Raw genomic sequence first — 27,681 nt, 5'->3', positions numbered from 1 at the left:
AAATTATTCACTGAAGATGTAAGAATAATGAAACTTGCCATCACAATGTTAAGAAAACCCTCTTACTACCTCGAAGCCACAAGCAAGCAGGACAATTTACGTACGCAGGTAAGTATTTCGTTTTTCATTTCAATGCGTATTTTGACTGAATGAAAATGAAAAAAGTGTATTTTTCTTCTCTGATCTCTCGAATCGATATTAGTGATCAAATGTACCTTTTCTTTCAGACACAGAGAAGTTTTAAGCGAGTATAACAAGCAATTAGTTGTCTTTTTGTAAGCTTGCCGCTAATAAAACTTCAAACCTCATCAGGATCGTAAGAAAAATTAAAAGGGACACTTGCGTTCCTCCAAGCATAGATTTCTTCAAGACTCAGAGCAGTTTCACAGCTCCAAATCACGATCGATGGGCACGTACCAAATATAAGCTTTGATATACGTTTCTGAAAGTATTTGATGATTTGTTCGTTAGATTCTCATAGTATGTCTCCTTGATCAAAATTTTTGGTTTACAAATTTGTAAAACACGCTAATCCTTTTCTCGTTTAAATGAATCTCTGGCAGACAAAAAGTGTAAATTTGAAATATTTGATTGCAATCGCCTAATCAACATACACACATTCATTGAACTGAAAGATTTGTAAGCACGTTTTTTCGAATTGATAAAGAGATGATTAGAAATGTAAAACAGAAATACATCTCCACCTAAACTTGTTTCAGTGGTGTTTCCGTCTCCGCTTTTATACGTGTCTTTAAAAGGAAGTAATCTTAAATCAAAGTATTGAAAATAATCACCAAAGGAACACTTCATAATGCCAGATGAATGTCTTTTGATCAACTCGGCGGGAATTAGGTTGTTGACACGCGCTATGTTTACGTGAAGACAAAAAAGTAATTGACGTTGAAGTTTTGATAAGATCTTTTCAGGTAATAGGTCTCCATGAAGACTTGTACAAACTGCATGTACAAAGTCTGTACAAGGTATTTCTATTTCTATCAGGCAATATTTTGCAATTTTGATTGCTGGGCTAGCGCGTATTTAACACTTCTAAAAGCAACGTGATCAAAAGAGCGTTGAATGGACTTATTTACTTAACATTTAGTCAACGTTGTCCCAATGACCGTAAGTTGTTTCTGCCAAACATTTACAATTGCAAAATGATCATCGGTGTATACTTGATACAATGCCCTTAAAGTTTCGCTGACTAAACACAAAAACTTGCAAAAACGCGTATGCATTCTTCTATATACCATTTACTTGCATGCTGAGAAAATCATTTTTCTCTTTGATATAGGGCCTGAAGACCCTAAATTCAATCCTTCCGAGACCCATCTAACAGGAGCTTGATGGCCCAGACACTTTATGATAGCTCCCCAACATGGCCATTGCATCAATATAACTATCATGAGAGTAATCCAGAGCTTTCATCCCACATCCCTGATGCAATGAAGTCAGTTTCAGCTAACAGAGAGCAAGTGGACTACACCATGAGTCACAAGAAAGGTTCTCCAAAGAAGAGGTTGTCACGGTTGGAATTGCTCCGAAGTGATTACAGCAAGAAACTTCAAATTGAGAGAGAAGAGAAGATTCGTAGACTGCAAATTATTCAACAGGAGAATGGTCACAATCAGGGTAGCAGTAATGGCGGAATGGTACGTGGATTTTTTGCAGAGAGAAGAGCACTGGAGGCTACAAGAAAAGGGCAGAAAAATCCTGAACTTCTTCCCCCTATTGAGTCACATTTCAGAATGGTGAGAGATAAAAAACAGGAGCCATTTCCTGAACACACAGTTAGAAGTAGACAAAATTCAAAAACAAATCTGACACATGGTAAGCCATTCAATGTGAAACAGGAACCATTTCCATCACAAAAACCATTGCCAACAAAATACTCATCAAGGACTCAAACAAAGACAGTTGGTGTCACTGTGCGCAAGAGAACAAAAGGTGTTGATAAACAAGATCCTCTTCCTCCAGTGAACAAGGGTCAGTCTGAAGTAACAAGGAGAAAACCACCAACTCCAAATAAAAGATATGAAACACATTCTGTTTTGAAACAGGATGATGTGGAGGCTTTTGAGTATTCTGGCCCATCTAATTTGCCAATACCTCCTATTGAGAGACGACCAAAGCGTTCAAAGGTTCCCTTGCCTCCCCCAAGTGCAGAAGACTTAGTAAGTGATTTTGATGATGCACAAAGCACCCTTACTGATTATAGCAACATAGCTCCAAATCTGAGCAAACTAAAAGCGAAGGCACTGAAACAAAGACAACTAAGCAAGCAACAGTTAATTGACACAAATAAAACTCAGGAAAATGCCAAATTAACCGACTTTCAAAAATGGCAAATGGAACAGGATCAAGAACGAATAGAAAGGCTAGAAAAACACAAGCAGAAATCAGAGTTGTCTCTCTCCCAGAGGGAAAATGAACTACTCAAAAAAATACAGGAAGAACAACTTAGGCTTGAAAAATTAAAGTTGCAGAGGGAAGAACTGGTAGAACAAGAGATACGACAAAAAGAGGAGGATGAAAAATGGTTAGCTGAAAAGCAGAGCTTAGAGGAGCAGGCAATCATTCCTCAGCAAACTTTGGCCAAAGATTCTAATCAGACCAAAAAGGTAGCCTTAAAAAAGGCTTCAACATTGCCCAAGGTACCACGAAAGGTGAAAACTCCCCCTCAACAACTCCAGGGAGAAGAACTTGACACAACTGAAAAAATTCATGACAATGCTTACAGAGATTTTTATGAGCATCAAACACAAGATGTTGGTGAGGTTTCCGTGGATGTTTCTCCTTGTTCAATTTGTGGGCGCAAGTTTGCTGTAGACAGGTTGGCCAAGCATGTAAAAATTTGTGCAAAAAGTTCAAAGTCCAAACGCAAAGTTTTTGACACAAGAAAGCATCGCAGTGAGGGTACTGAACATGAAAAATATGTTCAGAGTGGAAAATATCTTGAGGAGCCCAAGGCAAAGGTTGGTGTCTGCTTACTCATCCTTCCCACCTATTCTTTTGGAATGTCAGGCAATTTTCCCTCAAGAGAATCTATCAGAGGAGTGAAGCATGAAATTCATAGAGATTTCAAGAGATCTTTGCATAGAAATCCAGGGTCACCTTGTTTAGAAAAAGTTTCTGAATGTGCCTGCTAACAGTAGGCTTTAAGCAACCCCTCCTTTTTTGCAAAGTCTGTTGCACAAGTCCACAATAATAACTCTTGCTAGATGACAGAATTCAAAATACATAATTGAATCATGCATGAAGCTAGGATAAGTATTGGACTTTCAGGGGGTGTTTTGAGGCAGGAGTATATCTTTCTAAGAAAATTTATTTAGCATCAAAGTCTTCTGTTGCTCCAGTTTGGTTTATTATGTATATTTGTCCCAGGGATACAAGCCCTTCTGCTGACTCCTTTTGCTTCTATCCCTCTGAAAATTTGCGAAAAAAATTTATATGAATTAATTTTGAAGACTAATTCCCTCTCAAACCCCCCCCCCCCCCCTCACCCAAAAAAAATTTCCAACAACCCCTCAAATATAATATGTGTGTTTATGTGTGTTTATCTACCAGAGCCAAACAAACAGACAATTTTTATGGCAACAATTTGGGAACTAAAATTTTTTTTAACTTCCCCGTCTGATAACTTCAAAAGTAAATTTCATTTTTAATTTCAGCCCAAGGTGGACTGGAGAGCTCAACATGAAAATTTCATCAAAGCAATCCGCTATGCTAAGGGAGCAAGCGACACACCTCCTCCACCTGCAGAAAACCCAGACTATGTAAAGTGCCCACACTGTGAGAGAAAGTTTAATGCTGCTGCTGCAGAGAGACACATACCAAAATGCAAGGATATTAAAGCCAAACCTGCTCTTTTAAAAAGGAAGAAACGATAAAATCAGCATTGATATTTATGAGTTCAAGTTTTAAAGAATGTAGAGTGTGTTTTTCTGGGGTTGACTTAAAACCATATTGTGAAATGCTTTTGAATGAAGTGCTTCTACGGGACGACCAAGATTTTTTAAACTCTGTTTGTGATATCAGTATAATAATAATAGTGTGTTACAATACAAAATTTTGAAATGAAGTCGATGTAATGATTATGAAGTTAACCCTCTCATTCCCAAAGTCTCTTTGATGTTAGTTCTAAGAATTTGGTAGTGGATCAACTCATAACCCCCTAATTGATGTTTTCCTTTAATCTCATCACCTTTATGCTTGATATTGTATGGATATTGTATGGAGAAATTCTGTCTCGGTCACTTAAAGAAATTAGGAGGTTAAGAATATCAAACTATCCATGTTGCCTTCTTTTGACAGTGTTCTTGGTATTACTGAAACAAAGCTTTCTAGAGTATTTAGCTTCCAATGAAAGTACTTCACCTGAAATAGATTCACATTTAAGTGATTTTGGACAGAAAGAGGAATAAGGAAATACAAGCAGTAAATAATTTAATACTGGTGGAAAAATTTTCCCTTGCCACAACCTGGGGACTTCTTTGGAGGAAATTTGGGAGGAGGGTGAACTGAACATCACCTGTGCAACCTCACTGGTGGTCATTACCAGAGTGGAGTGAAACCACAGTAATTAAAAACACATTTTTATTAAAGTTTGAGGCAAACAAACCACACACTTGCCTTGAACTATGTGTTGTATAAAGTTCTACAACGCTTGTCTCTGTCTGAATAAATACTCTTTCTAAGTTTCAAACTCTCTCACATATTTGCTGACAAACTCTTTCATAATTATAAAATACATATGTACAAACATCTGTATAAATATACTTAACTAGATAAATATTTAGTGTACAGTTAAACAAACTACCCGTTGAATGACAAAGCTCAGTCTCAAAACCGATTATGGCTTTTTCACAACAAACACAAGTTTGAACAGCTATCACAGGAAAATACACAAATAAAATCATCACTAGGAATGTTTTGGTTGAGGTTCATTTTAAATCACAGTTAAACCATACCTTTTCATAGGTTTGGATACATTTTGTTTAATATTGTGTCTGAAATCAAGGGGCAAAGAATTTGAATCAAGAATAGAACGAAAAAGAAAATGCAATCACAGAAAAAAGAAAAACTGCAAGTTAGAAAAATGCATAATTTGCCAAAAAAAAAAAAAAAACCCAGTTGCATAAAGATATGCTAAGGATGTTGATGTTGTTAGTGAGAAAGCCATTGGTGTCCTCTACCACTCAAAAAATGTTAGCACTTCCAAAACACTCTGACATCCCACTTCTCAAGGTCTAAAAGAATTGTGTAAACAAAACCACCTTTTTACTGCTGTGGTACCTACACAGAATAAATGTTTACTTAACAACACCACATGGATTGCCCTAAGTTACTTGCAAGAAAAATTTTCTTCTAGAATTCCAGGAAAATCACCTGTTCTGGTATACAATCGCATTTCTACCCAAGTGGATATTTGTTGGTTACCATATTAGAATACTGACTGTTTGATCAGACTTTCACAGAAATCATACATTAAAAATATGTGTAAGTAACACTACAAAATACTGTTTGAATAATCACTCATGTTCACGTGCCTGAATAGGTACAGAAAATTATAAAGACATAATACTGGTTCAGTAAGAATAAATGATTCTCCAAGCTTTGTAATCAAGAAAGCTCAATCAACATGTTAAGAATATGAAAGATAAATTCCAACCTTTCTAAAGGTCCTAGTGGACCTGCCCCCTTATGATACCCAGCTTAGTTTTTATGCTAATGATATTAACTGCTCGGAATTAACTGAAATTTATGCTTGACATATTCATTTCTGTCTCCAAGCGACTCTCTCTTTCCTAATCTTATCATCGTAGCAAATGATCTAATGATGTCTTCTTTGTTATGCAGTTTCCTTTTGTGAAAGGAAAAAATCAACCTTTTCCACTTGTATCTAAGTGTAAACTATCAATAAATTTTTTGGTAATCATAACTAGTATTGTACAAGTATTACAACTGGTTTAAGTAGGTTGATGTTTTCAAATTCCCTCACAGAAGGAGAAAGAAGCCTGCTTCCTTCCATTGACATAACAACGAAACCCCTAACCAGCTGTGTGCTGAGTTACCTTCAGCAAAAGCAAGCAATTTTTAAGTTTTCAGGAGATACTCTTACGATGACCAGCTGTTAAAATCTCAAAACCTTAATACCAGGAATTGTAAATTTAATCTTGGGAGATATTCACAGTGCTCCTCATCAAATTTCTGCCGGTTAAAATAGATTTAAAGTAGTTTGAAGATGTGTTTGAAAAATTCACAAAGATCTTTTTAAAGTTTTGGTGGGAAGAAGAACAACAAAGAAAAAAAAAGGGCATGTTTACAACTGCTTATTTCCTGTGAAAGAAAATCAAGCAGATTTACTCAGGAAAGGTAAATTCCTAACAAACCTGAATTTGCAGTGTAGCAATAATAAGGGTAATTTTTAAAGGCTCTGTTCATACCCTTTTTCTCTTTTGATATTACCCTGGACAGAGTTTAGTGACTGTTAAATGACAACTACTGGGTGGAAACCTGAATTTATACATGTCTTTAAAATTATATTTATCTAAATGCTCCAAATAATGGAGTAATGTCTAATGATGAGCCCTGAAAACATGGGCGTTGAATTTTTTTTTTGTCTTTACGATGATTCAAAAAATCCCAATATCAACACTCTGATAAATGAATATCTTTAACCTCAAGATCCCCAACTTGTACAAACTGCAAGTAGTCAGTGGTGAACAAAGGAGAGGCGATGAGACACACAAGACTCTCTAGCTGCATCAAAATGATTCAGTTATGTTGAAGAGCTGCACAAAACACATGAAAACTCAAAAACTACACGCATCCACATCTGTGTTAATCACGCAGTACTCTGCCACAAAATCTCACCAAGACGTCAACTTAGGCATTTTAATAGGCAAAGCCAGGTTCTTCAACAGGTGCAAGACTAAATGATGGGTTCATCTGTATAGGCTTGAAGGACAATACTGCTGGATCATAGATGCGACTATGTCTTGCACTTGGAATACCCTGAAATTTTAAAGCATAACAATACAGTGTTACAGTGTTAATGAACAATCACATGGCTAATGTAAGTGAGGGTGACTGTAATAAATACTTCTCCTTTCTTTCACTTGAAGTTTCAATAAACCCTTTGGCTGCTAAGCTTAAATAACATCTAATTTCACTTTCCACTGAAACCTCTGAATCACACTTTCAGGCACAAATCAAACTAATTTTCCTTGTCAGCATCTTAGGAAATTACAGTTTATCACAATACAGGAACAACACTATTGTTTATATCTTTTATTTCCTATATCAAAACCACTCATCTTTCTGGCAGTATCTGCCTAAAATTTAAAACAAGATTTTCATGCTTTTTTATGGCATCATACTTAACCCTTAAACTCCCAGATCAAATTTGTAATTCTCCCTACCATCAACTATACAATTCTTATAATGTTAGTTCAGGGAATTTAGTATTGGATCAACTGATTATCCCCAAATTGATCTTTTTCTTTATTCTCATCACTTATCTGGTTGATATTGTATAGCTATTGTAAGGGGAAATTCTGTATTGGTCACTCATGCGAGTTAAAGGCTTAATTTACATTTTATATCAACACAAGTTAAAAATAACTTTGATTTAAGGTGAGTTCAACTTCCTTTGAAACTGATCAAGTGTTTGCATCAAATCATGTAAACAGTACATAATACCATAAGTACCCCTTCTGTGCCAAATTACAGCTGTAAAGATGTAACCTGGCATCTTGTTTGAATAACCTCACAGGAGCACTGGAGGCTGAACAGTTTGTTCAGCTAACCCTTTAAGCTCTAGAAGTGACAAGCATCAAACTTCTCCCAATTGTATCCCCTTAAATCAAATATTAAGGTCATGAGAATAAAGGACATGATAGCAAATGCAAAAAACTGTTGGTCGTTGGACAAACTCTTTGTATATACAATAGGAAATGCATACAGAGAAGTATTGAGAATTTAAATACTGATGTTTGAACTTACCCTTACTCTAACTGGTCTGGGTCTTGACACTCCATGAGTGTGCTTCTTTATGAAGACAGATTTCTGGAGGTAAAAAAAAATCCTGATCAATGATAGCAAAAGTTATTAATATAGCCCGTGCCGAGTTGTAATTACACCTTTTTAATCCAATCACCAAATGAATTAGTTTGGTCCTTTATACAATTTACAACTCTGGCTTCTAAGTAAAAATACAGAAATGCAGAGTTTTGAAGATGTTTTGTTTGCTTTAAACACATTCAAACTCGTGGATGATCAAACAACTGAGTAAATCGAGTAAATTGAGTAAATAAAGTACCACTTAAAAAAAGTGATGGACATTTTAATTTCTTGATCTGTCGTCTACAGGAACAATAGCAGGTCTTTGAGTTAGTCACGTACTGGCAACTAACATTAAAATTCTGATCATTCTCGGTCAATTTTCAGTCACGTAGACAACCAGCTGCTTGCCATTTCAGACCCTATATTATTATCGTCCACACATGTATTATGTTCACCCCTTAACCATTTCCAACTAATGTATGGTTAAGTTTCACATGCCACTAACAGTTTGGTTTAAAGATGAAAATAGAAAGTGTCAAAAGAGAATGACACTCATTTTAAAAGATAGACTTGAAAAAAAATGAATCTTAGTTGCAAGGGCTATGCTGTAATTCTCTTAAAATCAACAAGGGTGAAGATGTGAGAATAGGCAATTGGTTTCTGTTCCTATCCTAAAACCTGGTGGTGAACACAAATGTGTACTAGCAAGATTCCATGCCTAAGTGACAGGTCTTCAAACAAGGATAGTTATCCCTTGGAAATTTGCAATTTTTCAGAAAAACAATATCAACATCAAGAGTAAAATTACAATTTCAGGGTTACTTAGTTCATCAAAAGAATTTGGACCACATGGGATTAACTGAATATTTGTATTGACAAAGAGACTTCAGCTAAATTCCTTAAGTTGGTATGGCAACCACCAATTGACAAATTATAAGCTGACATGTACATTCAACGAAGTTTAACATTATTTTTCACCCTTAAAATTTGCTTTTCAATTGCCCAGCCAATCACATCTTGACTTGCTATTAATCCAAACAAAACATTTCAACGAGTTTCAGAAGGCTGAGTTCACAAACAAATAAACACAAAAGGCATGCTTTGTGAAGAGGAATCTGCCAATTCATCACATATTCTAAAATTTCAGAGCCAGGGCAACGTAATATGTTATCCAGTAACACAGTGGTGGTGGCTAGTCTGGAGAAAACAAGTACAAAGAAAAAAAAACTCAATAGAACTCCTGGAGAGAGGGAAAATCTTGCCCCTGTACGATTACTTTGATCAAAAATGCAGAAGGGCTGACAAAATTGGCACCTTCTAATAACGCATCGAGAGAATACAGCAATTAAATCTGATGCTTTCAAAGGATTTTTGGAGCTCTTAATAAAATGCGTTGTTTACGCTTCACAGATCCAAATGAAAAGAATATCATCGTAGCTAAATGACAGATTCGATGCACGAGTTGGCACAAGATTCAAACAATAAAACTCATTGTTTTGAAGAAAATTCACCCCTTGTGAACCATACCTGTTGCATTTTCTCGAAATTTAATGATGGTCTTGATGAATATCCCTTGTCTTCGGCGAAAACAAGACGGTGTTTTTTCCTCGAGTGTCCTTCACTTGTGAATGTAGTGGGCCGCACTCGTGACGAAAATGCAGAATGTTTCGACAGAACAGTCACCTTGCCAGGTGGACTTGAGCTGAGAACAAGTGGTCCACTACTTTTACCGCACAGTTCTTTAATTTCGTCATCGCTTGATGAACTATCGTTTCCAGAGGCAAACTGTTGCAATAGTTTGTGAGCATTTACTTGAGACCACTTTCGCTTTTCCGGTGCACCACTTTCCCTTAGAGGAATATCGATCGGCAAGAAACTGCCTCTGTTGTCCCCCTTTGAGTCTCTCTCTGTGAATATATTTTCTTTCGCCGCTTCCTCTTCAAGTCCTGCGAAAGCTGTCGCTTTGATCTTCAGCGGTTCATCTTGCACATAGTTGTTATTCAAAGGTTTGTCGGCCAGCGCTAATGGCGAAAGTGAGATCGACAAATATTAGTGATTGGTTGTTGTGAATAAATGTAAAAGGGAAAAAATCTCTCAATTACCTCCGTTTATCTCTTTTAATTCGTCGTCCTCGTCTGTACTTCCCTCTACGTCGGACTCATCTTGTAAAAGTAACTGAAAAATAATGAAAGAAATTGAAATAAACTGTACGGATAGTTTTCAATACATAAGAACAAACGAGCTTCGTGTCAACACCGTGTTGCAGTGGAAAAGGAATCGTACTTTTACCTGTGGTTCTAAAGGCTTGACTTCATTGATGGATTGGTTCTTCAACTTAAGAGCCAAAAATTTCAGCATTTCTTTCTTGATGAGAAATCCTTGCTCAACTGTTTGATGGCGGGAACAAGAGCCTTTTTCCCGCGAGAAGCGTCAATTATGTTGACGTCGCGACGCCCTATTCGAAGAAAGAAAAACAATATTTTATGAAAAATTACACTTTACGACATCAAGGCTACTGCTTTCCAATCTACAGTTCTTTCAAGCCTTCTATTATTCTCAGCAAGAGTCCAAAACTCGTTGAAATACATTACCTCTTTCTTGCGGTTGGATAGCGATCATCCCAGACAACTCGTCAATGCAACTAAATTTTATATTTCATGAGCTTAACCGGCACTGCTGCCTACCATTCCTCTATAAACGGATATATCAAGCTAAACATTGTACTATAGCCCTTCGTTTACAAAATAAAAGTACTGTAAAAGTTAGTTAGACGAGCTCACGAACTATCAACACACGAATGAAAACAGCACACAATTCGAAATTTAGAACGAGGTCTGCTATCTAAACTTAAGCTTCAACCATCGTTGTCTTTGCACGAGTTTGACGGTAAGGATAAATTTCGCGAACCAAGAAGGAAAATACAGAGATAAACATAGACTAGGCACAATTCTACGAGCGAACTTCACAAATTTTAAACGCGGTCGGGAAAAGCTTTAATTCACAAGGAGAGGGAAGTCGTACAATTCTGAGAGCATAAAAAATTCAGGAAAGAGGACGGGTGGTTGGGCCCTCGAAAAATACTTAAAATTTCGATTTATCTTAAAAGTACTAGCATTACGTTTAACAACCAGGCATTGAAACACTAACTTGAAGAAAGTTGTCGAAGCTAGAAGTTTCAGAGGAAAGGCTGACGAGTGGCAAATTCATGACGAAAGTTCATTTCTAACTCACAATGACGACCAGGTGCCGTTGACAAAGAAATGCGTGTTCGCCGTTTCTATTTTTTCGATCCCCCGCGGCAACCTAAATTTGGACTAGATAGTACCGAAGGCACCACCGGCCATTCGATTCAAAATATTTCTTTACCAAAAACAACAACGATTAGAATGCCAAGAACGTTTGAGACGATACCGTTCACGGTGAATGTGTCATTCTCAAAGTGTGTGTACAAGGCACATTTATCGCGTTTATCGACATTAGAGAGCTTAACATTTTTAGACTAAATGCGCTCAACGAGGCAAGTACGAGGAAGTTTCAATAAAGGCATACCTTTCAGCGAAAGCCGGAGAATTCACAATGTTGATTCCATCGTACGTTATTGCTTCCAGTTGAAGTTTGCAAGCGACGTAAATGAACACCCTGGAGCACTAAATAAAGCTCATGGGACCAAATTGCAGTGATCTGATTGGCTGCTGTAAGTGAAAACAGTCCATTCACTGCGCTGACAGCCGGTGACAAGTGTGCGGCCGTGACCCCGAAGATAAAATATTCGATTTTTTCGTGAAATGGCAAAGTACAAATTAGCATGTCTGAATATTACCAAGTTTCACAAACATAAGCACTTTATGCGCTCTCTTTCACAAGTTGAATCGTGGAATCTACGGGGCGACCTTTCGAGAGATACGATTCACTTATCAATTTCAGAACTTGGACTTTAATTCGTGCCTCATTCAAACAAAACACTGTAAAAACAAAAAAAATGTCGCTCTTTGGCCCGACACTTAGCCCGGTGGGAGTAGAGGGGGCGGGACAGACACAAAGAAGAACGGACCGAGTTGCTATTAACTCAATTTTGCGACTCTCGTGCCCATCACATGCCCGCTGCACTTTACTTTATCTCCGATAAGAGAATTTGAAACTTTATCTGGCTTAAGCTCGGGGATATCTTTGAGGCATTTTGTAAAATAAATTTTCCCGAAAGACAATTGCAGCTTTAACCTAGCAATTTCGTCTGGTGGATGGCTGGACAAAGATCGGTCACGCGAAACCGGCAATGGCCCGCACCAGCAGCGATCTTTAAATCAATAAAGAGCATTCTTGAAACATTTCGATTGCTAATAACGTCATTAACACAACACAACCAAGAAAACACGATTTGCATGGATCAGTTCATAACCTAAATTTACATTTGCGCCAGTTCGTAAGCCCCACAGTGATTTCTCTTGATCATCCATAAAAGTGATGAGTTAACACCTCAGGGTTTCTTAAGTGTAAAATGGTACATGTGAGCGGCAGGTGAACAGATTAAACCACCTTGAAAAATGATCTAACAGGCATTTACTCAATTGACTTGTACCAAGCTGATTCATTTAAAGAGGTTGACCAATAAAAACGTGTTTCATGAAAACGAATGGCTGAATTATTCAAATAAGTCAGACCGCTTGTGTAATAAAGCATGTGACAATATTTCCCGTGCATCCTGTCTCGCTATCTAACTGGAGGGTGGTTAGATATGAAATGGTATGTCCATATCAATTTGGGCAAAACGTTTAACTATCTAAAACAAGATTATTTTTATCTTGACAAAGAGCTTTAGCTCTAAGAAATTCAAATATTCATTCTCTCCAAAATAGAGGAATTTGAAAATGACGATTGGTGGCGGCAAAAATGAAACTTTTCGTAAACGATGACGCAAATTCGCAGCGAAAGTGGAATCTGGCGTTTTCACAATTTAGGTTGAAGAATTTCATCGGGTTTAAAATGTAATTGTGTGATTTGAGATCACAGGGGCAAAATTACCGATTTCGATCGCGTTCAAAATAAACTGAATACTAAGCGCTCTACGATTGTCACGATTACCTGCCGGCAAGAGAATATCAACTGCAGTTAACATTTCTCTTGCCTTTGGCTATGATCTGCTCAGCTGACGCCACGGATTTTTCTCTTTTTGTGCAGCGAGGAGCTCATTGTGCCGTGGGGGGTGGGGGGGGGGGGGGTGGGGAGGGAATGCAAACGCTCTTGATTTGTAAAAAAAAAAAAAAAAATTAATCAATGAGTGCAGGAGGAAAATTACCAAAACTAAAGCAGGAAGATCAAGGCAGATATATCTGTTGTTGATTTTCCTCTATTCCGTCGTCCATCATCTCATAATTACCTAACGAAGGTCATTCGGGCGTTTCTCTTCCTTCCCTGATATAGGATCATCAGTGGCTTTAGAACTAAGAGAACCATCTACATCTAATCTACGTACGAAAAACGTCATTGGTGGAAAAACGTACGAGGCATTGATGTCACTATCAAAAGTACGACAAAGAAATAATATTTTTAATATATCATTCGATACAAATATTACACTCGAGACAGAAGTCGACAGCCTTACAGATCAACCGCTCATGCATTGAATTACGTACAATACAAACATGCGTAAGCTGATATCGCATCATCTTAGATATCAATAAATTTACCATTGCAACTTCTGTAACTAGATTACATTATATAGAAAGGTATGGGGAAAGTGATAAGAGATCTATACTCCTGAGGGCATATCAGTTGCCTGTAAAAACGAAATTAATAACGAGGAATAAAGAACAACAGCCCTTTTGAATTGGATGTCCGAGAGAGCAAAAACAAAACGGAATTTAAGATCCGGCGCTCGATTCTTCGCAAATGTAGCTTATGTTCCATGTCGGTGAACTAAGAATTTTTTTCTTTTTTTATGATAAAAGATTTAAACTGCTGTCCCTCGACTGAGACTCAAGCTGAATCGCAAATGTTCAGTTCGCAATTGCGTTGCTCAAAAGTTGCACAACCTTGTTGAAAAGAAAGAGTACGACCCAGCTATCCAACGTTTTAAATTACCTTTTGGCGTCGAAGGAAAAACTGGATGGTTCTGGGCTTATTTTAAATCAGATTAGGTAACAAGAATAACAGCAAAGATGAGTGATAAAAGGAAAGAGTCGAAGAGCTGAGAAATGTAGTCGTCCAATCGACAATGTTTTTTTCTGGAACAATCAACATCCTGTTGACCAAAAAATATTTAAAGACCAAAATTACTGAAATTTCACCAGGCGGAACTGAACAAAAATAATCTGCATATCAGTCTACGAGAATGGTGGTAAACTTTGAAATGTATTATTCTTTCTTTACGGATGAGTGCGGGGGCATAACTTTTGAATTTCATTTGTTTAGGTAAATTTCTTGAAAATTTTTTCGTCGCAACTTTAAGCCAAAGGCTGGTGGATATGTCCGTTCAAAATCTGTAATGTTAAACCGACGCTTATTGGTAACAATATGAGAAGTTTTGTTATTTCCGGTGATCGCGCGGGTGAAGGGTCAGGTCTTACTAAACCTTATTCGTGCAAGGCCGGCCTTTTTGAAAAGTATACCGAAAGTTTAGCTGGGCACGTAAGTTCACTAAATATACCGGTTGCACTCGACTCGACAGTATTAGAGAACATGGAGCAGTGTTCTTTTGTTCAGAGCTACTGTTAGTTATGATGGTACAGGTTGTTCCGTTTCTTCCAATCTCATAGGACAAATGCGCGAGATACAGGCGAAGAAAAGCCAACAGATCAAACTTGTTGTTTTCCCGATCAAAGATCACATCGGACGCCTCTCCAAACAACAGATCAATCATTTCGTTATTTTGCGTTGACATATGTAAATAATTTTGATTGCAGACACAGGAGAGGCAAGATAAGAGGACTAATTTTAATTAAAAACGTGTTTAGAGAATGAAATACGGGCCAAGGTGAAAGTAAAATCTGCCACAACAATATCGAAAGGTTAATTCAAAGGAGGCGGCTAATTATATTCGAGGCGTGGTCGATGGCTTAAAGAATCCTTTTAAACATGCGTGTTTTATTCGAAATGGCCCAGTTGTAAAGGATGAAGATACCCTCTGAACACCTCAGAACCTTAACGGAAGGAGATGTGTCTACACTGCATAGATATTCGATGAAAAAGGCGGTTTCGTTGAATTGGTAACCAGGCTGAAGTAGATAATTTTGAGAAATTTCGGCTTTCTTTTTCACCCATATCTACTTTCAAAATTAAAATTTCCATCACTTTAGCTTGGCAAGTTCATTTCCTCATGTGATAAACGGGGGCTAGCGAGGAAACAAGATATTTTAGAAACTAAACCGGAGCGGTTGTCAGGGCTAACATGAAGCGCCGGAAAAGCGCGTTTGTTTCAACAAAGACATGAACGCCGGTTGTCAAATGGCGAAGTGATAAAATTTGAATCATTAGCTCACCACCTTTTGTCACTGTGTCACTATTTATCAGTAATAATGGGCAGCTTAACTTAACAGCTTATCCTTGAAACTTCTGACTCATTGCAGACAGAGAAAAACTTTGGAATGAGATCTTGAAAGGAGATCGTTATTGTTTGTTTTAAAAAGGCTATTCGTTTACATAGAAACACCAAAAACCGCTTTATGACGAGCATTTAATGGAAATAATTGGCGGAAGAGCAAACAGACTTTGTGCAAACAACGAGATGAGCTAAATAAATTGATTGTTCTATTAGAAAGCGTTTCTATCGAGTTTCTCCATGCTAAAAATTTTAGTAACCAAAAGGCTACCTTGAACAAAGGAGTAAATCTAAGAGGAGCCAATGAGGAACTCAGAATGAAAACAATTAAGCGAGTTACCTGAGGCGCGCGGGGATACGCGGGTGACTAGGTTGCGATTGGTTTCAGTTTTTCATCTGATTGGTTGACACGGTGCCGTGGGTTTTCTAAAGCAGTCATAAAATCATAGAGTGTGGTCGGGTAAAAACTCTCGATCCTCGATTGAAAATATTGCCCAAAGGGATTCAAGCCAATTATGCGGTATTCATTTCTGGCAGCAACTAGGAAAAATCCTGTTTAATTTAAATGGCAATATTCTATTAATTTCTATTTACCATTCCTTTCGTGAAGTTACGTCCGTCGGTCAAACAAAAAGCGAGGTGTTAAAAAAGGCGAAATTAATCGAGAGAGCCTGAGTTCTAGAAATGCCTGGAAGCGCCTGCTCGCTTGCTAATGTATTCCCTACCCGAACCCTTACCCGTAATATTTCAGCCCAGAAAACTGAGCACAGCTAAGAGATTATGACCTGTTTATAACCTCTTGGTACAGCTGATTTCTGTTCAAAATAGTCTCTATAAAACATATCTCAAGTAAAATCAAAAATGTAAATCTTGAGGGTCGGTCGGACAGAGTCCTTGAATTTTCTCCATTATCATTTAATTTTCATTTTACTGAGACTTATTTATTTCAAATCTTTCCATTCATACGCTCCCTGAAGCATCAGATATGATTCCGACGACTTACTTCAAGAAAAGTAAATAAACGTCTCTTTGTGAGTCGATATTATCAATAGAGAAACAACGGATGTTTAGAGCTTCTTTGTCCTGGAGTTATGAGCTCCAAAGAAAAAAAAAACAAAAAAACGCAAAATTCAGTTCGCAGAGAGACAGTTTCAATGACCTTGTGCGTTCCCTGAACGCCAGCTGAGAATACTGGCGTTCATAAGTCGGTTTTTTCAATAACGCAGAGTAATTGATTCGCGCTCATACCACTCAAACTACATATGTCTCGTACGTGACTTTGTAGTGAGCTAAATTGACGGGCGAGTTGAAACAAAACAATTGTAACGTAAATAAATGAATGAATTTACAATTGAAGACTGAACTTATGGGCTAGAATGAAACTAGGCACATAGCACGACACAATTTATTCTCAATATTGAAACCTTCAAGAACTATCATTACTTCTTGGTTTGCACAGGACGTATTTGGTTGAGAAAAATACGTTTGCATGCCCGTTTATTTACTTAGTGTAGCTATTGTTCCGATGCCAATGAGAAATGAGACTTGGATGTCTGGCGTGTTATTTAAATTTTAATCAAAAATGAAAACTAAACCGACAAAAAGCCCTGCTAGAGGAGGCAAAAGATTAAAAGTAATTTATGTAAACAATAATTTTTAAGTTCATGAAATCGCCTTCTTCTGCACGCACATACAACGAATGATATCTATCGTGTTCGATACTTCAAGTAAAACTAGACAGGTAGGATATTGACCCTGGATATCGATGTTAATTTACTGATAACTGAATTTGACTAGTAAATAAGCCTTTTTGAAGTCGAATTTCGCTAAAAGATTTCCATTCCATTGAGCTGTAAAGATACTTATGGAACTATAGATTTATATATGCTATGAATCTTACTACAAACTAAATAATTGCAACACGCGTTTCACTGCCTTGTTATCTTTCTCAAAAATTTAAATAAATTAATTAGTTTCCACGTTGCGAGCTTTCAGGCCGAGCATGCAATACTAATATAAATTCGCAAAAGTTCAAAGAAACATTTCCCTGAAGGTAATCTTAAGGGACATTTACAAAGACTTTCTGATATAGAAATGCCAGTTTAATACGCGATGAGGGCACGAGGTTAGTATGGGTTGCGGCAAAGTAGTAAGAATGTCTGGAGGTTCCTTAAATTATTCCAGCAGTAAAGGAGTTAATTTGTTTTGGAGCAGACATGTTCTAAAAATTCCCGGGAATATCAGCCACGACAAAAAAACACTAGATCAATAAAATCTAAAGGACAAAACGGTCACTTACCAAAATATGAACAGATAAGCCTCAAGCTTCTGGTTTGTAAGAGTACCTCACTCAATAGGCAGCTTTTATAAGCGAAGACTGCCGTAGTTTTTGACACCTTTCTCACGGAACTGCAACCTGTCCGACGGATATTAAATATTTATAAACTATTACAATGAGTGTTCTAACCGCTTACCATGGTAACAGTCATGGGAACGTGAAGGACGACTTGAAATTTCAAATTAGCGCTGAATCCGAGACTCACTTGGAAATGCAATCAAGACAAAACGGACAGCAAGTATGTAACACCATTGAGCCACCAACTTCGTTAGAAGTTATAGGCATGGAGCACGTAACGCATAATGAATCAGGCTTGGCATAATTACGAGTGCTTCAGAGAAAGCTGAAAAGCCGTATGAGCTAAAAATTATTTCGCGACGGTTTTGGGTTAAAAATCGTTGAATCTTAATCGGGAACTGAAATAATCATGTTGAAATTAAAATGATATGGCACCCCAAAAAGATAAATGAAATTGAATAAAATTTCACCTGCAGGTAAACCACAGATAGAGCCCCTTAAAAGTAGAAAATATTTCTTCGATGGGACTCCTTCCGTTCCACCCGCTAATTATAAAAGACTGGTCGCTCTGGAGCTGTAAACTGAGCTATCAAGGCACTGTTGTATTACAAGCGAGCTAGTTTCGGTAATTTTTTTTGTTCTTTTTATAGCAAGATCTTTCACACATCTGTCTTTACTCAAGAATAGTTGTATCCCAAAGCGTAAGGAAATTGTAATCTATTATGCAACGTGGAACAGTTGGTCAGAAAAAAATATCGAAAAATTGTTTAACCCGTGAAAATTGTGGAGAATATGTCTCTATCTGAAAGGAAAAAAAAGCTTAACACGCCCAAAATTTAAATGGGATTGAAATAAACTGTATTGGAGAAAAGTGTACCATGCGTTTCAATACAAATATGAACTTCAGGTTACAAAACGGAAACGTTTCTATGAAATGCAGACATGCCATTCGTCTGAAGATCTTTCAAGCCTGGAAGTAAAAATGTGGTTTAAATTTTTCAAAATTTGAGCAAAATTAGCTTACCAGTGAATTATCGTCGTATAGCATGAGAGAGCTGGGCTTTGGAGGCAGTCAAGCGGTCAATGAAATTGTTTTCACAGGTAAAATCAACAAACGTTGCCGTTTTTTACACCCGAAGTCACGTAGCCATTAGGATTTAAATAGATAGCGACGTTTATTAATATATCTGTGGATCAGAATGTTTGTCCAGACAGACACATAATAAGTTGGCTCGACCCGACCATAATTTCGCCAGCAAATGATTATGAGAAATTATGTTTGCTGGTGCTAAAAGTTGTCAAATTTCATTTGCCTTTTAATTCGTCGAAATTCTTCAAACATTTTACATGTTAGCGCCAACGTAAATAACCGTTTCTGTGACCATGCTGGGATTTCGCTCCCAAAGACCTTTGTGGCAGTTTCCCTGTTACAATAACAAAGAAGTTTTGTAACCTGGTGATTAATTTTTCTTAGCCAATATGCTTTTTCGAGAAGGGCATTTCGTAATAATGCTAGGAACAAGAAAGCAACTGAATGAAAACTGGAGGTGGTGGAAGGAGGAAAAGCTTACAATGGTTTGAGGCGCGCTTAAAATAAACCTGCCTTCGCGTGCGAAAATTTATGCTATTAACGATTCTAAACATCAGGAAACCTTAGTTTTAAAACAAGTTTTTTCTTCAGTTTTGTCGCAAAGTGTTTTCTTTCAATTCAACTCATGTCACGCATTTATGAATGTGTGGAATAGTCCTGAAGAAAAGTATAAAATAAAACAGCGACATTTTCAACCAAATTTTAAACATGTTTCTAGAGAAAGACTGCAAAGAGGCCACTCGGTGATATGGCAACATTCACGTGATAAAACCAAAGTTTTCATAAGCAGAACAATATCACTACATGTCCTTTGCAACACTTTCTGTGATCTGTCTCTGTCCTATGCAAATCAGAAAAAATGAAATAACAAAATAGTGTGGAGTCTGAAAACAGAGACTAGGTTATGTTGAAGAGAGAATTTAATTGGCCTTGTTACAGGAGGTAAACCACAGATCACCTAAGCTTGATATACTAATACTCTTTCAAAATATTGTTATTACGCAAGAGAAGAGACATACGTATGTATGTATATTTTTTTATGGGATTAACAATTACCTTAAGAAACCAATTTTGGCGGCACCCTTTTGTACTGTAACTGACGTGAATTACTTTTCGTGTTGGTACGGAAACAACGTTTCTCCTTTCAAAGCTTGGCCTCCTTCAAAAAATATTTCTTGACCGTAATTTTCAATCGATCATAATCATAGTCACCCTGGACTTTATGATTTCTTCTTGGCTACTTATTAATTAATATTTGTCCGCCCTGAAGAAAAATGATTTAAGAATTATTTTCACGGAAAGGTGATTCTTTTTGACGCTCGAAATGACACAAACTTATCTCCTCTTGTTTCCTTGTGGAAACGTTTAAGAGAGTGAGCAGGAGTATAAAATAGCCAGTATCATTTATGATTAGTGTAAAACGAAAACATCAAAATTTTCAGCGAAAAAACTAATCAAATATGTCCCAGACATGCAAATGACCAGCGTCGATTTCGATTGATGAAAAATAAACAAGTAGATAAAGCGAAGGCAAATAAAATTTGTCTCATTTAAGCAAATGATTGATAATAAGCTGCAATTTGGACGAGAGACGGAGACAGTCCCAAAAAAAAACCGCAGCCAGAGTTTTAAGTAACTACGTTGGATTAGCTGGGATAAGACTAGTGAGTATTTTACCGTTGTGAACTTATGGAATTCTTTGCGTCGAGATCTGCACCCCTGACGATCTGTGCAGTCGTTGTTTACCCCTTTATCCTGAGCCAAAGTTTTCTTTCTTAGTTTGTTTTTACTTGATTGGTAATTTTTGCTATCTGACCGAGCTGTCATTTCGAGGTCAAGATAGTTAGCATGACATATCAAAATAAAAGTTGCTGCAGAATGGGGTCTTTCATCGATAATCGGCGATAGCCGGACGTATTTCCTCCCTGCTCCCGACATTCAGGTGACACAAGGAAGGAAACTTCCTCTCTTGGGTGACACTATTGTGATAACGCGAAAAATACCATTTATGAAACCGGACATTATTACTGAACAAGAGAATTTATTCTCTCGTATTAGATCAATAATTCTTTAGGGAAAAAGCTCGTTCTTTTAGTATTTTGCCGGAGTGTCAGATATGGTTTTTTTCTTACTGGAAAAAAAAGGCGATTTCAAAGAAAGAAAAATAATAATAAAATGATTGTTAATTGAAGCAGGCCAGGATAAAGCGACGAAGCGATTTAGCATACACTCCTTCTCAGATAGAAGTCCCAATATAATGTGAATTTATGGAGCACCATTCCTATTCTTGGTTGTCATTCGAAAAAAGCGCATGCTATGGCGAAAATCAGGTAATGTGGCTATTTTCAACCATAATTCTTTTCCATCCCGTTTCGCACGACCTTGATTGTTTAGCCTCAAAAAACTTCTCAAATGTTTTTTAAAAAGTGTATGTTTGCAGACCTTCTTTCGATCCATGATGGGTCGAGGGAAACAGGTAACAATAAACCTGTAAGTTAGTGAAGAAAATATTTTATTTGCATTTCTGAGTCGCGGTAAAACGTTTTTTCTACGGGTGTTCCTGTGAATCAGCAAACCGCGGATCCTCCGCCACCTGCGGAACTAGCTATATAATTCTGTAAAAGGAAAGTAATGAAATAAAGTAAAATCCAAAATTAGAAGACCTTAACAGTGTTTGAAATTTCATTTTCGGGTATAAAGAAGGTTACGTTAAAGGAAAAATATTTTCTTAATCGTCCTTGACGTCCGACTAGAAATAACTGACTTTGATTGTGGCGTCATTCACCGAACAAAGGTACGTAATGTTACAGAGAGCAATCAGCAATCTCCTACGCCGAGCGTTAGTAAAGTGAGTTCCGCAATATCCGAATAACGCCTCATCCGAAGGCTCTCAGTAAACGTTTAGGCCGGAATTGGCGGCCTTTGATCCCATTTCATTGTACATGACCCTAGAATGACGAACACGAGCATAAAGTAACATCATCGTCCGTGATGCTTAGAAAATTTGATTGGCGCGTCCGGAGTTTATTTACAGCGATTTGCTTTCTGTGGATTCGTTCAGTTGGCGTAACTCACAGACCTACCTCGGAGAGGATTATTAGAGGGCAATGGAGGTGAACTAAAATCAAGCTTAATGGCCTCAAATTAGCCCAAGAAATTCAGGCTAGGCAAAGGAACAACCACTTGAGCGAGGTAAGTTTGGCTCTATTCAAAATAGGTCAGGTCGTTTTAAGGTTGAAATCGCCATTGTTTATTACCATGTACTCGCCTATCGCGCAAGCTGAACATATTTGCAGTTTGACGGAGACTCACTGTGTGAGCCTGGGTTACCTGTGGTTGAACTTCAAGGAAGATAAGAAAATTTTTTCCTTTAAAGTAATCCTCTTAAACCCGAAATCAAACTTTCAAACAATGTTAAGGTCTTTTTAGCTTTTTTTTTATGAAGGAAAATATAGGTTCCGCAGGTTTCGCTTGTTCCGGGAGTTCCGCGGTTTGCTAATCCACAGTTTAGTAGCATCCTTTGTTTATACCATTTTCAGCTTTTATTACATTTGTATCAGCGTTTTCTTGATGCACACTCTGCCTTTTTTTTCTCTTCTTTGCCCAATTTTTAATGCTTGCTTTACTCCTTTGCTTTTTCTTGAAAATAAACATTAGACGCAAATCCCTGAATATGAACTGAGTCCATATGCAAATTTGTTGGGGTTACCAAATAATCACGTGGTACCAGAAGCTATTAGCAAAATGACAAAAAAAAGACCTAAAAATATATTTTTTTAAAAAAGTGCCAAACTCGACCGTTCAGAAGCAAAAAAACCAACGAGTTTCTTGCATTTACGAGACCTGAGCGATAGCCTCACCATGCTGGAACCGCTGTTTGTATGACTTCACTTCGATAAAATTGCGTAGGGTTATGTTGAGAATTCTAGAAACTGAAAAATTTAAAGACAAAATCTACGATTAAACTGTACTTTTCTAGGATACATCAACATTGAAAATCATATTTACCAATCCATGTAATGCCTCAGATGTGGCAAAGCCTCAGTTGAAGTAAACAAGTTCTGTTTTGTCGCCTTTGAGAATCGCATTTCCCCTTCCTCCAGAGCTAATTCAATCCCTTATAACACTTAAATTTCCTTTATTTTCGAAATTTATTTTTCTTCGAAAAATGGAGTTTTAATTTGAGCTCTTATAGGCATAGCTTGATCGATATGAGACGGAATTATTGTGTAATAACTTCATGAGGCCGTCTGCAGGAACCCAAGAATTGGAAATCAAAGGTTTTCGTTAAAATTTTGTATCTTTCAGGATGTAGCCGCGCGAAACGACATACCCCCTGAGGGATCTAGTACAGGGTTGGCCAATCCCAGCGTTCATTCTGAACAAAGTCGTGTATGGCCCGCAGTGTGGTACGTTTTTGTTTCTCTTCGAGGAGCGGCATTGATTAATAAATCAGTGAAATGTATGTTTTCTGAGAACCAATCAAGGACAAAAACGTATATAAGTGTATACTTTTTTGATCGCCTTGATTTTCTTTAGACATTGATGACAAGCGCCAGTCTTACACTGATCAAACAAAGAATCCAGGTATCGTTCGTCCACAACAGAAAAGTTCACCAAAAAAATCATTTTTCGTCGCTGAGAAATTAGTCAAACTGCAAAATGAATAGGAACTAATTCAAATTGCAATTTGCTTTGAGTCTTACTATAAAATTCTGCTGTAATGCTCAAACATATAGAAATCATACGATTCACCTTTCATCTGGTTGAACTGGTTCGAAACCGGTTGCGTGAGACGACTACGCTAGACCACAAAAAAATAAATTATCTTGATTATCCTTGATGAATGCGCAGGCACAAAATGTTAATTCGTTAAGAGAAAGAACTGTCTGCCTGCCTCCTTACAACGATTGCGATCTAAAAGAGAAACCAGTCTAGATATTTAAAGATGACAGAGGTTACTTGCCGCATGCTGATTATTCAAAATACTGATCATGAAAGTCAAACAAAGGAAAACACTTAGGAAAAATGGCTAAGGTTTGAAAACTCGATGAAATAATGTAAATGATGTAACCATTGAGTAAAATCTGAAATCAAACTCACTTGATAATGTTATAACGAAAAAAAAGGAACGAATTCAGAAACTCGTAAGCGGGCGATGCAGAATATTTTCCAAGGAGTCGCCAAGGTTTACACTGAATACTGTCAACTGTTGATGTTTCGTTACGATTCAGATCTTCAGACATAAGCAGACAGATTTGGGCTTCTGTCATTCAGCCTGGAGCTTCATGTTAATTAATTCACGTATAGAAAATAAACACACATAAAAACCACTTAAAATGTTTCAGTGACTTGAAATATTCTAAATAAGATAATGACTATTGTGATTTTGAGTAACAAGGTCCGGTTAAACTCGGGCTAAAATTAGGACTGAAATTAATATATGTGTGAATTTACAAACGATCCCTGAGGTTGATAACTATTTTGATATCTTAGGAGGAATAAAAATTTAATTTGAGATAGTGAATAGCTTTTTAGCTCTAAGTTGCTTTCTAGCGATTAAAATTTATTTGATCAACTAAACTGGCTTGGAATTCGCATTTTATGCTCACAGGTCAAAAGAGGCTGTTTTTTTAATTTTATCTTGCAATGTTGTTAATTCAGGAAAACATTTTCAGTAGAGACATGTTCATGCAGCCACGTCAGAGCTTGGAATCTATTCATTTTTAGGAATTGACAGAGAAGAATTCACTTTGTCAGAATTCGAGAGAGAAAATCTCATATTTCCCACCACAAGGCCAAGATTTCTAGAAATTAATCCTTCCCATCTGAAGTGATGCATTGTTTGGCAGCCCGTTAAGATGCATTGTTAACGGGGCGCTCACGCGATATGGAAAAATTTTCCTCTAGCGGTTTCTTGAAGTTGAGAGTAAAAATTTTTAAAGAAAAAGTTTGAGTATAAATAATTGCATGAAAGCTACTCACGTTTTTTCAAGGAAAAGATTACTCAACGGAGACAGACTTTCAAAGCGTCGGTCTTCATCACACAAGTTGATGTTTACAATTGGGGGGTCTGGAAGAAGTTTCAATTTTAATTTAGTTCTATTCGACAATATCACTTTCGCAAAGCAAATAAAGCGGTGTTTTAAATTTAAATGTAATACACATTGCAATTATTTGACCACTGTGGCCAATCATTGTCTTAATATACCAATCTTAATGGCATAATTCTGAATTATCAATAACTCCTAGATAATCTTTTGTCTGCATCCTTAAAGCGCCGAACTTTCTGGATCCGCTGGCAGGTAAACAAAACAGAGGAAATTCAACGCGTGTGATTTACGTGTCAATCTTGTTCTGTCTTAGATTCGAAATTTTTCCGGGAGTACTCAACAAAAAAACATTATTTTCACGAAAAAAGGAGACACTGCTCTATTTCGTGACCACGAGAAATTGATTATCAGAAATTACTTTAATTGCCTCAAGAAAAAACTATAAGTTTGGTGGTAAAAAATGGCCCTTGGGCGATGAAAAACTTGACTGCGGAAAGCCTCTTCAGTGAAGAGAGCTTTTTGTTTTTCTTATTCTAGAGACACGATGGACTGCACAAACTACGTATATTACAGTTGACATCGGCTTTTCTTTTGTCGGAAAGAAAAGAAATATCAAAATTAAATAAAGTTTGATGAGATGGCCGCCGAGGCAAAGGTGTGGCTAACCTCAAAATATTGACTAGTTTCCAAATTTCTTCAACTGGTAAAAAAAAAGTTTAAATATGCGTTTACTGCCTTTACCATAAATAAATGTCAAAAGTCTAATTCGTCTCTATGTAAACTCTTTCAAAAAAGCTCTTCCGACGAAATAATACATATTTTAGCAAGGTCATCTAGATTGCTTTCATAGAATTAAATTTTTAAGTTTTCCTTTTGTTCTTGGGATTAATACTGTAGGATTGCTTTTAACACGCAAATCTTCTTCTTAAGAACACGAAATACTTCTTCTTTCCTATCATGAGCTTTATTCAAGATGCACTGAATCACAAAAAAAAAAGAATTTAGCCAAAGGCAATAACCAAAACGTTTTAATTTATAAGCGAACTGCTGTTGAGTTCCCGACAATGAGAACGCATACAGTTAATTCACGAGTCGAATGCTTGTACGAAGAATTCTGTGACCTCAAACGCGTGAGGTAACTTGTCGAAAATGACAGTGGAAAAAGAAAAAAAAGATTTTTTTTCGCTATTTTTTTCGCAAGATTACTCCGGCCATCTACAGAGTGCGTGATTAATTTCGAAAGCCATTCAGTGAGAAATGATATGGCACGACAGGAAATCGAGCGCATCCGGCTGAAAGTTTATTCAACCAACAGCGGCACGAACTTAGTGAAAATCTTCCATACTTAATGGTACTTGAAAAGGGGGTTCTTGAGGCTTTTAAAATCATTGTGTGCGGATAAAAATCACTGAAACCAATTCCATGTAACTTCGTCCCGTGCCACTGATGAACAGTCCCATAGATCCTTTCGCTCCGATCCAAAAAAAGGGACGCACGGGGGCCGATGGGAATGAGGAAAAGTGCGCCGGAAGGATAGGGGAACAAAACAGGTTATGGACTGAAGCGTCGCCATTTAATTTAAGTATTGGTTTTTTATCTTCTGACGACCTAATATCTATGTCTTGCTTGCAGCTGAATTCTTATTGGTGTAATAGTCTTTGTAATACGCAGCAATCTATTGGTTGGATGGGGATGTTTCAGATTTTTATGGAACGGCAAACATACGCTCAAACGAAACAAAATTAAGAAAAAAGCCTGACAGCACAATTTAGTGAGCGGAGCCCATGCAATAAATTGGGATATCAAGGAGCGGGTTTTTGACTCAAATCATTGTCATCATAACGACGCTACCTCACAACGTCGGAAACTAGTTCAGTGATGCACACCTAATTACAGTGCTGTAACGCTGTCATCGAAAAGTGCAAAAACGAAAAGGGAAAATTGAAACTAAATTTAAAAAAGTGAGAATATAGCGTAGGCATATAACGTATTAATATATATAAATAAATTTCTTTAATCTTTGGAAATTTTTGAAATTTCTGAAAAGCATCTAATACTGTCTAGAAGTTTGAAATAATTCTTCGGTGGAAAGTCTGTGGAACTTGTGCGGCTGCCGTCAAATTGCCAGAAGGTAGCTTCATATGCTAATTAATTCCTATTTGGCGTCTTCCTTTTTTGCTTTCACCATCACAACGTTATTACAAGTGGGTGTAGACAGATGCTCTACAATAAAATTAACCTTGCATGTAAAAATTGAGGAGTTGGAAAGGCCCTTAGCACTTCAGTACAAAGTAAAGATATCTGTTGGTAGCACCAACCTGATCACAGAGCTGCTAAGTGACAAATTGGTAGTCATGCACTACCTGCAATTTAGGTTGCGTGGGAGCGATTCCTCTAGCCACCAAACAATAATTGTTTTCCAAGGTGGTCAAATTCTTCAGTAATCCGAGTAAACAAATAAGGGAATAAAGATAGTTTATAGGTTGAAGTTGTGAACACGGAGTGCTCTCGACAAATTTGGAAACATTTGGCCCAAATCAATGGTTATCAAGGACTGGATTTTACGAGGAAGGAGCGAAAC

General features: G+C 37.2%; 2 protein-coding genes across 3 annotated transcripts; one reads left to right on the top strand and one right to left on the bottom strand.

Annotated features, from left to right (window-relative positions):
- Positions 1–13: 13 nt before the first annotated feature.
- LOC131788355 (zinc finger C2HC domain-containing protein 1C) lies at positions 14–5,159 on the top strand. The gene is made up of 3 exons (XM_059105436.2): positions 14–108; positions 1,295–2,975; positions 3,672–5,159. The coding sequence occupies exons 2-3, from the start codon at positions 1,347–1,349 to the stop codon at positions 3,888–3,890; spliced, it is 1,848 nt and encodes a 615-aa protein (XP_058961419.2). The 5' UTR covers positions 14–108; positions 1,295–1,346; the 3' UTR covers positions 3,891–5,159.
- Positions 4,583–18,017, bottom strand: LOC131788356 (uncharacterized). 2 transcript variants are annotated; one of them, XM_059105438.2, is made up of 6 exons: positions 17,901–18,017; positions 10,357–10,522; positions 10,170–10,242; positions 9,595–10,088; positions 8,008–8,070; positions 4,583–7,017 (listed from the first exon to the last, which is right to left on the bottom strand). In XM_059105438.2, the coding sequence occupies exons 2-6, from the start codon at positions 10,423–10,425 to the stop codon at positions 6,898–6,900; spliced, it is 819 nt and encodes a 272-aa protein (XP_058961421.2). In that variant the 5' UTR covers positions 10,426–10,522; positions 17,901–18,017; the 3' UTR covers positions 4,583–6,897. The 2 variants fall into 2 exon arrangements, with proteins under 2 accessions (XP_058961421.2, XP_058961422.2); XM_059105439.2 differs by lacking the exon at positions 17,901–18,017 and adding an exon at positions 11,617–11,708.
- Between the last annotated feature and the right edge of the window lie 9,664 nt (positions 18,018–27,681).

Source organism: Pocillopora verrucosa, chromosome 7 (assembly GCF_036669915.1).
Source record: "Pocillopora verrucosa isolate sample1 chromosome 7, ASM3666991v2, whole genome shotgun sequence".
NCBI lineage: Eukaryota > Metazoa > Cnidaria > Anthozoa > Scleractinia > Pocilloporidae > Pocillopora > Pocillopora verrucosa.
This window is presented reverse-complemented; position numbering and strand designations above follow the sequence as displayed.

What these genes read in the sequence shown, in the direction of transcription:
- LOC131788355 (XM_059105436.2), top strand. Translation starts at nt 1,347, where the DNA reads ATGGCCCAGACACTTTATGATAGCTCCCCAACATGGCCATTGCATCAA. An exon ending in TTGAGGAGCCCAAGGCAAAG is followed by an intron (nt 2,976 to 3,671) that starts GTTGGTGTCTGC and finishes TTTTAATTTCAG; the next exon opens with CCCAAGGTGGACTGGAGAGC.
- LOC131788356 (XM_059105438.2), bottom strand. Translation starts at nt 10,425, where the DNA reads ATGCTGAAATTTTTGGCTCTTAAGTTGAAGAACCAATCCATCAATGAA. An exon ending in ATTTCGAGAAAATGCAACAG is followed by an intron (nt 8,071 to 9,594) that starts GTATGGTTCACA and finishes TTTTACCTCCAG; the next exon opens with AAATCTGTCTTCATAAAGAA. An exon ending in CCAGACCAGTTAGAGTAAGG is followed by an intron (nt 7,018 to 8,007) that starts GTAAGTTCAAAC and finishes TTAAAATTTCAG; the next exon opens with GGTATTCCAAGTGCAAGACA.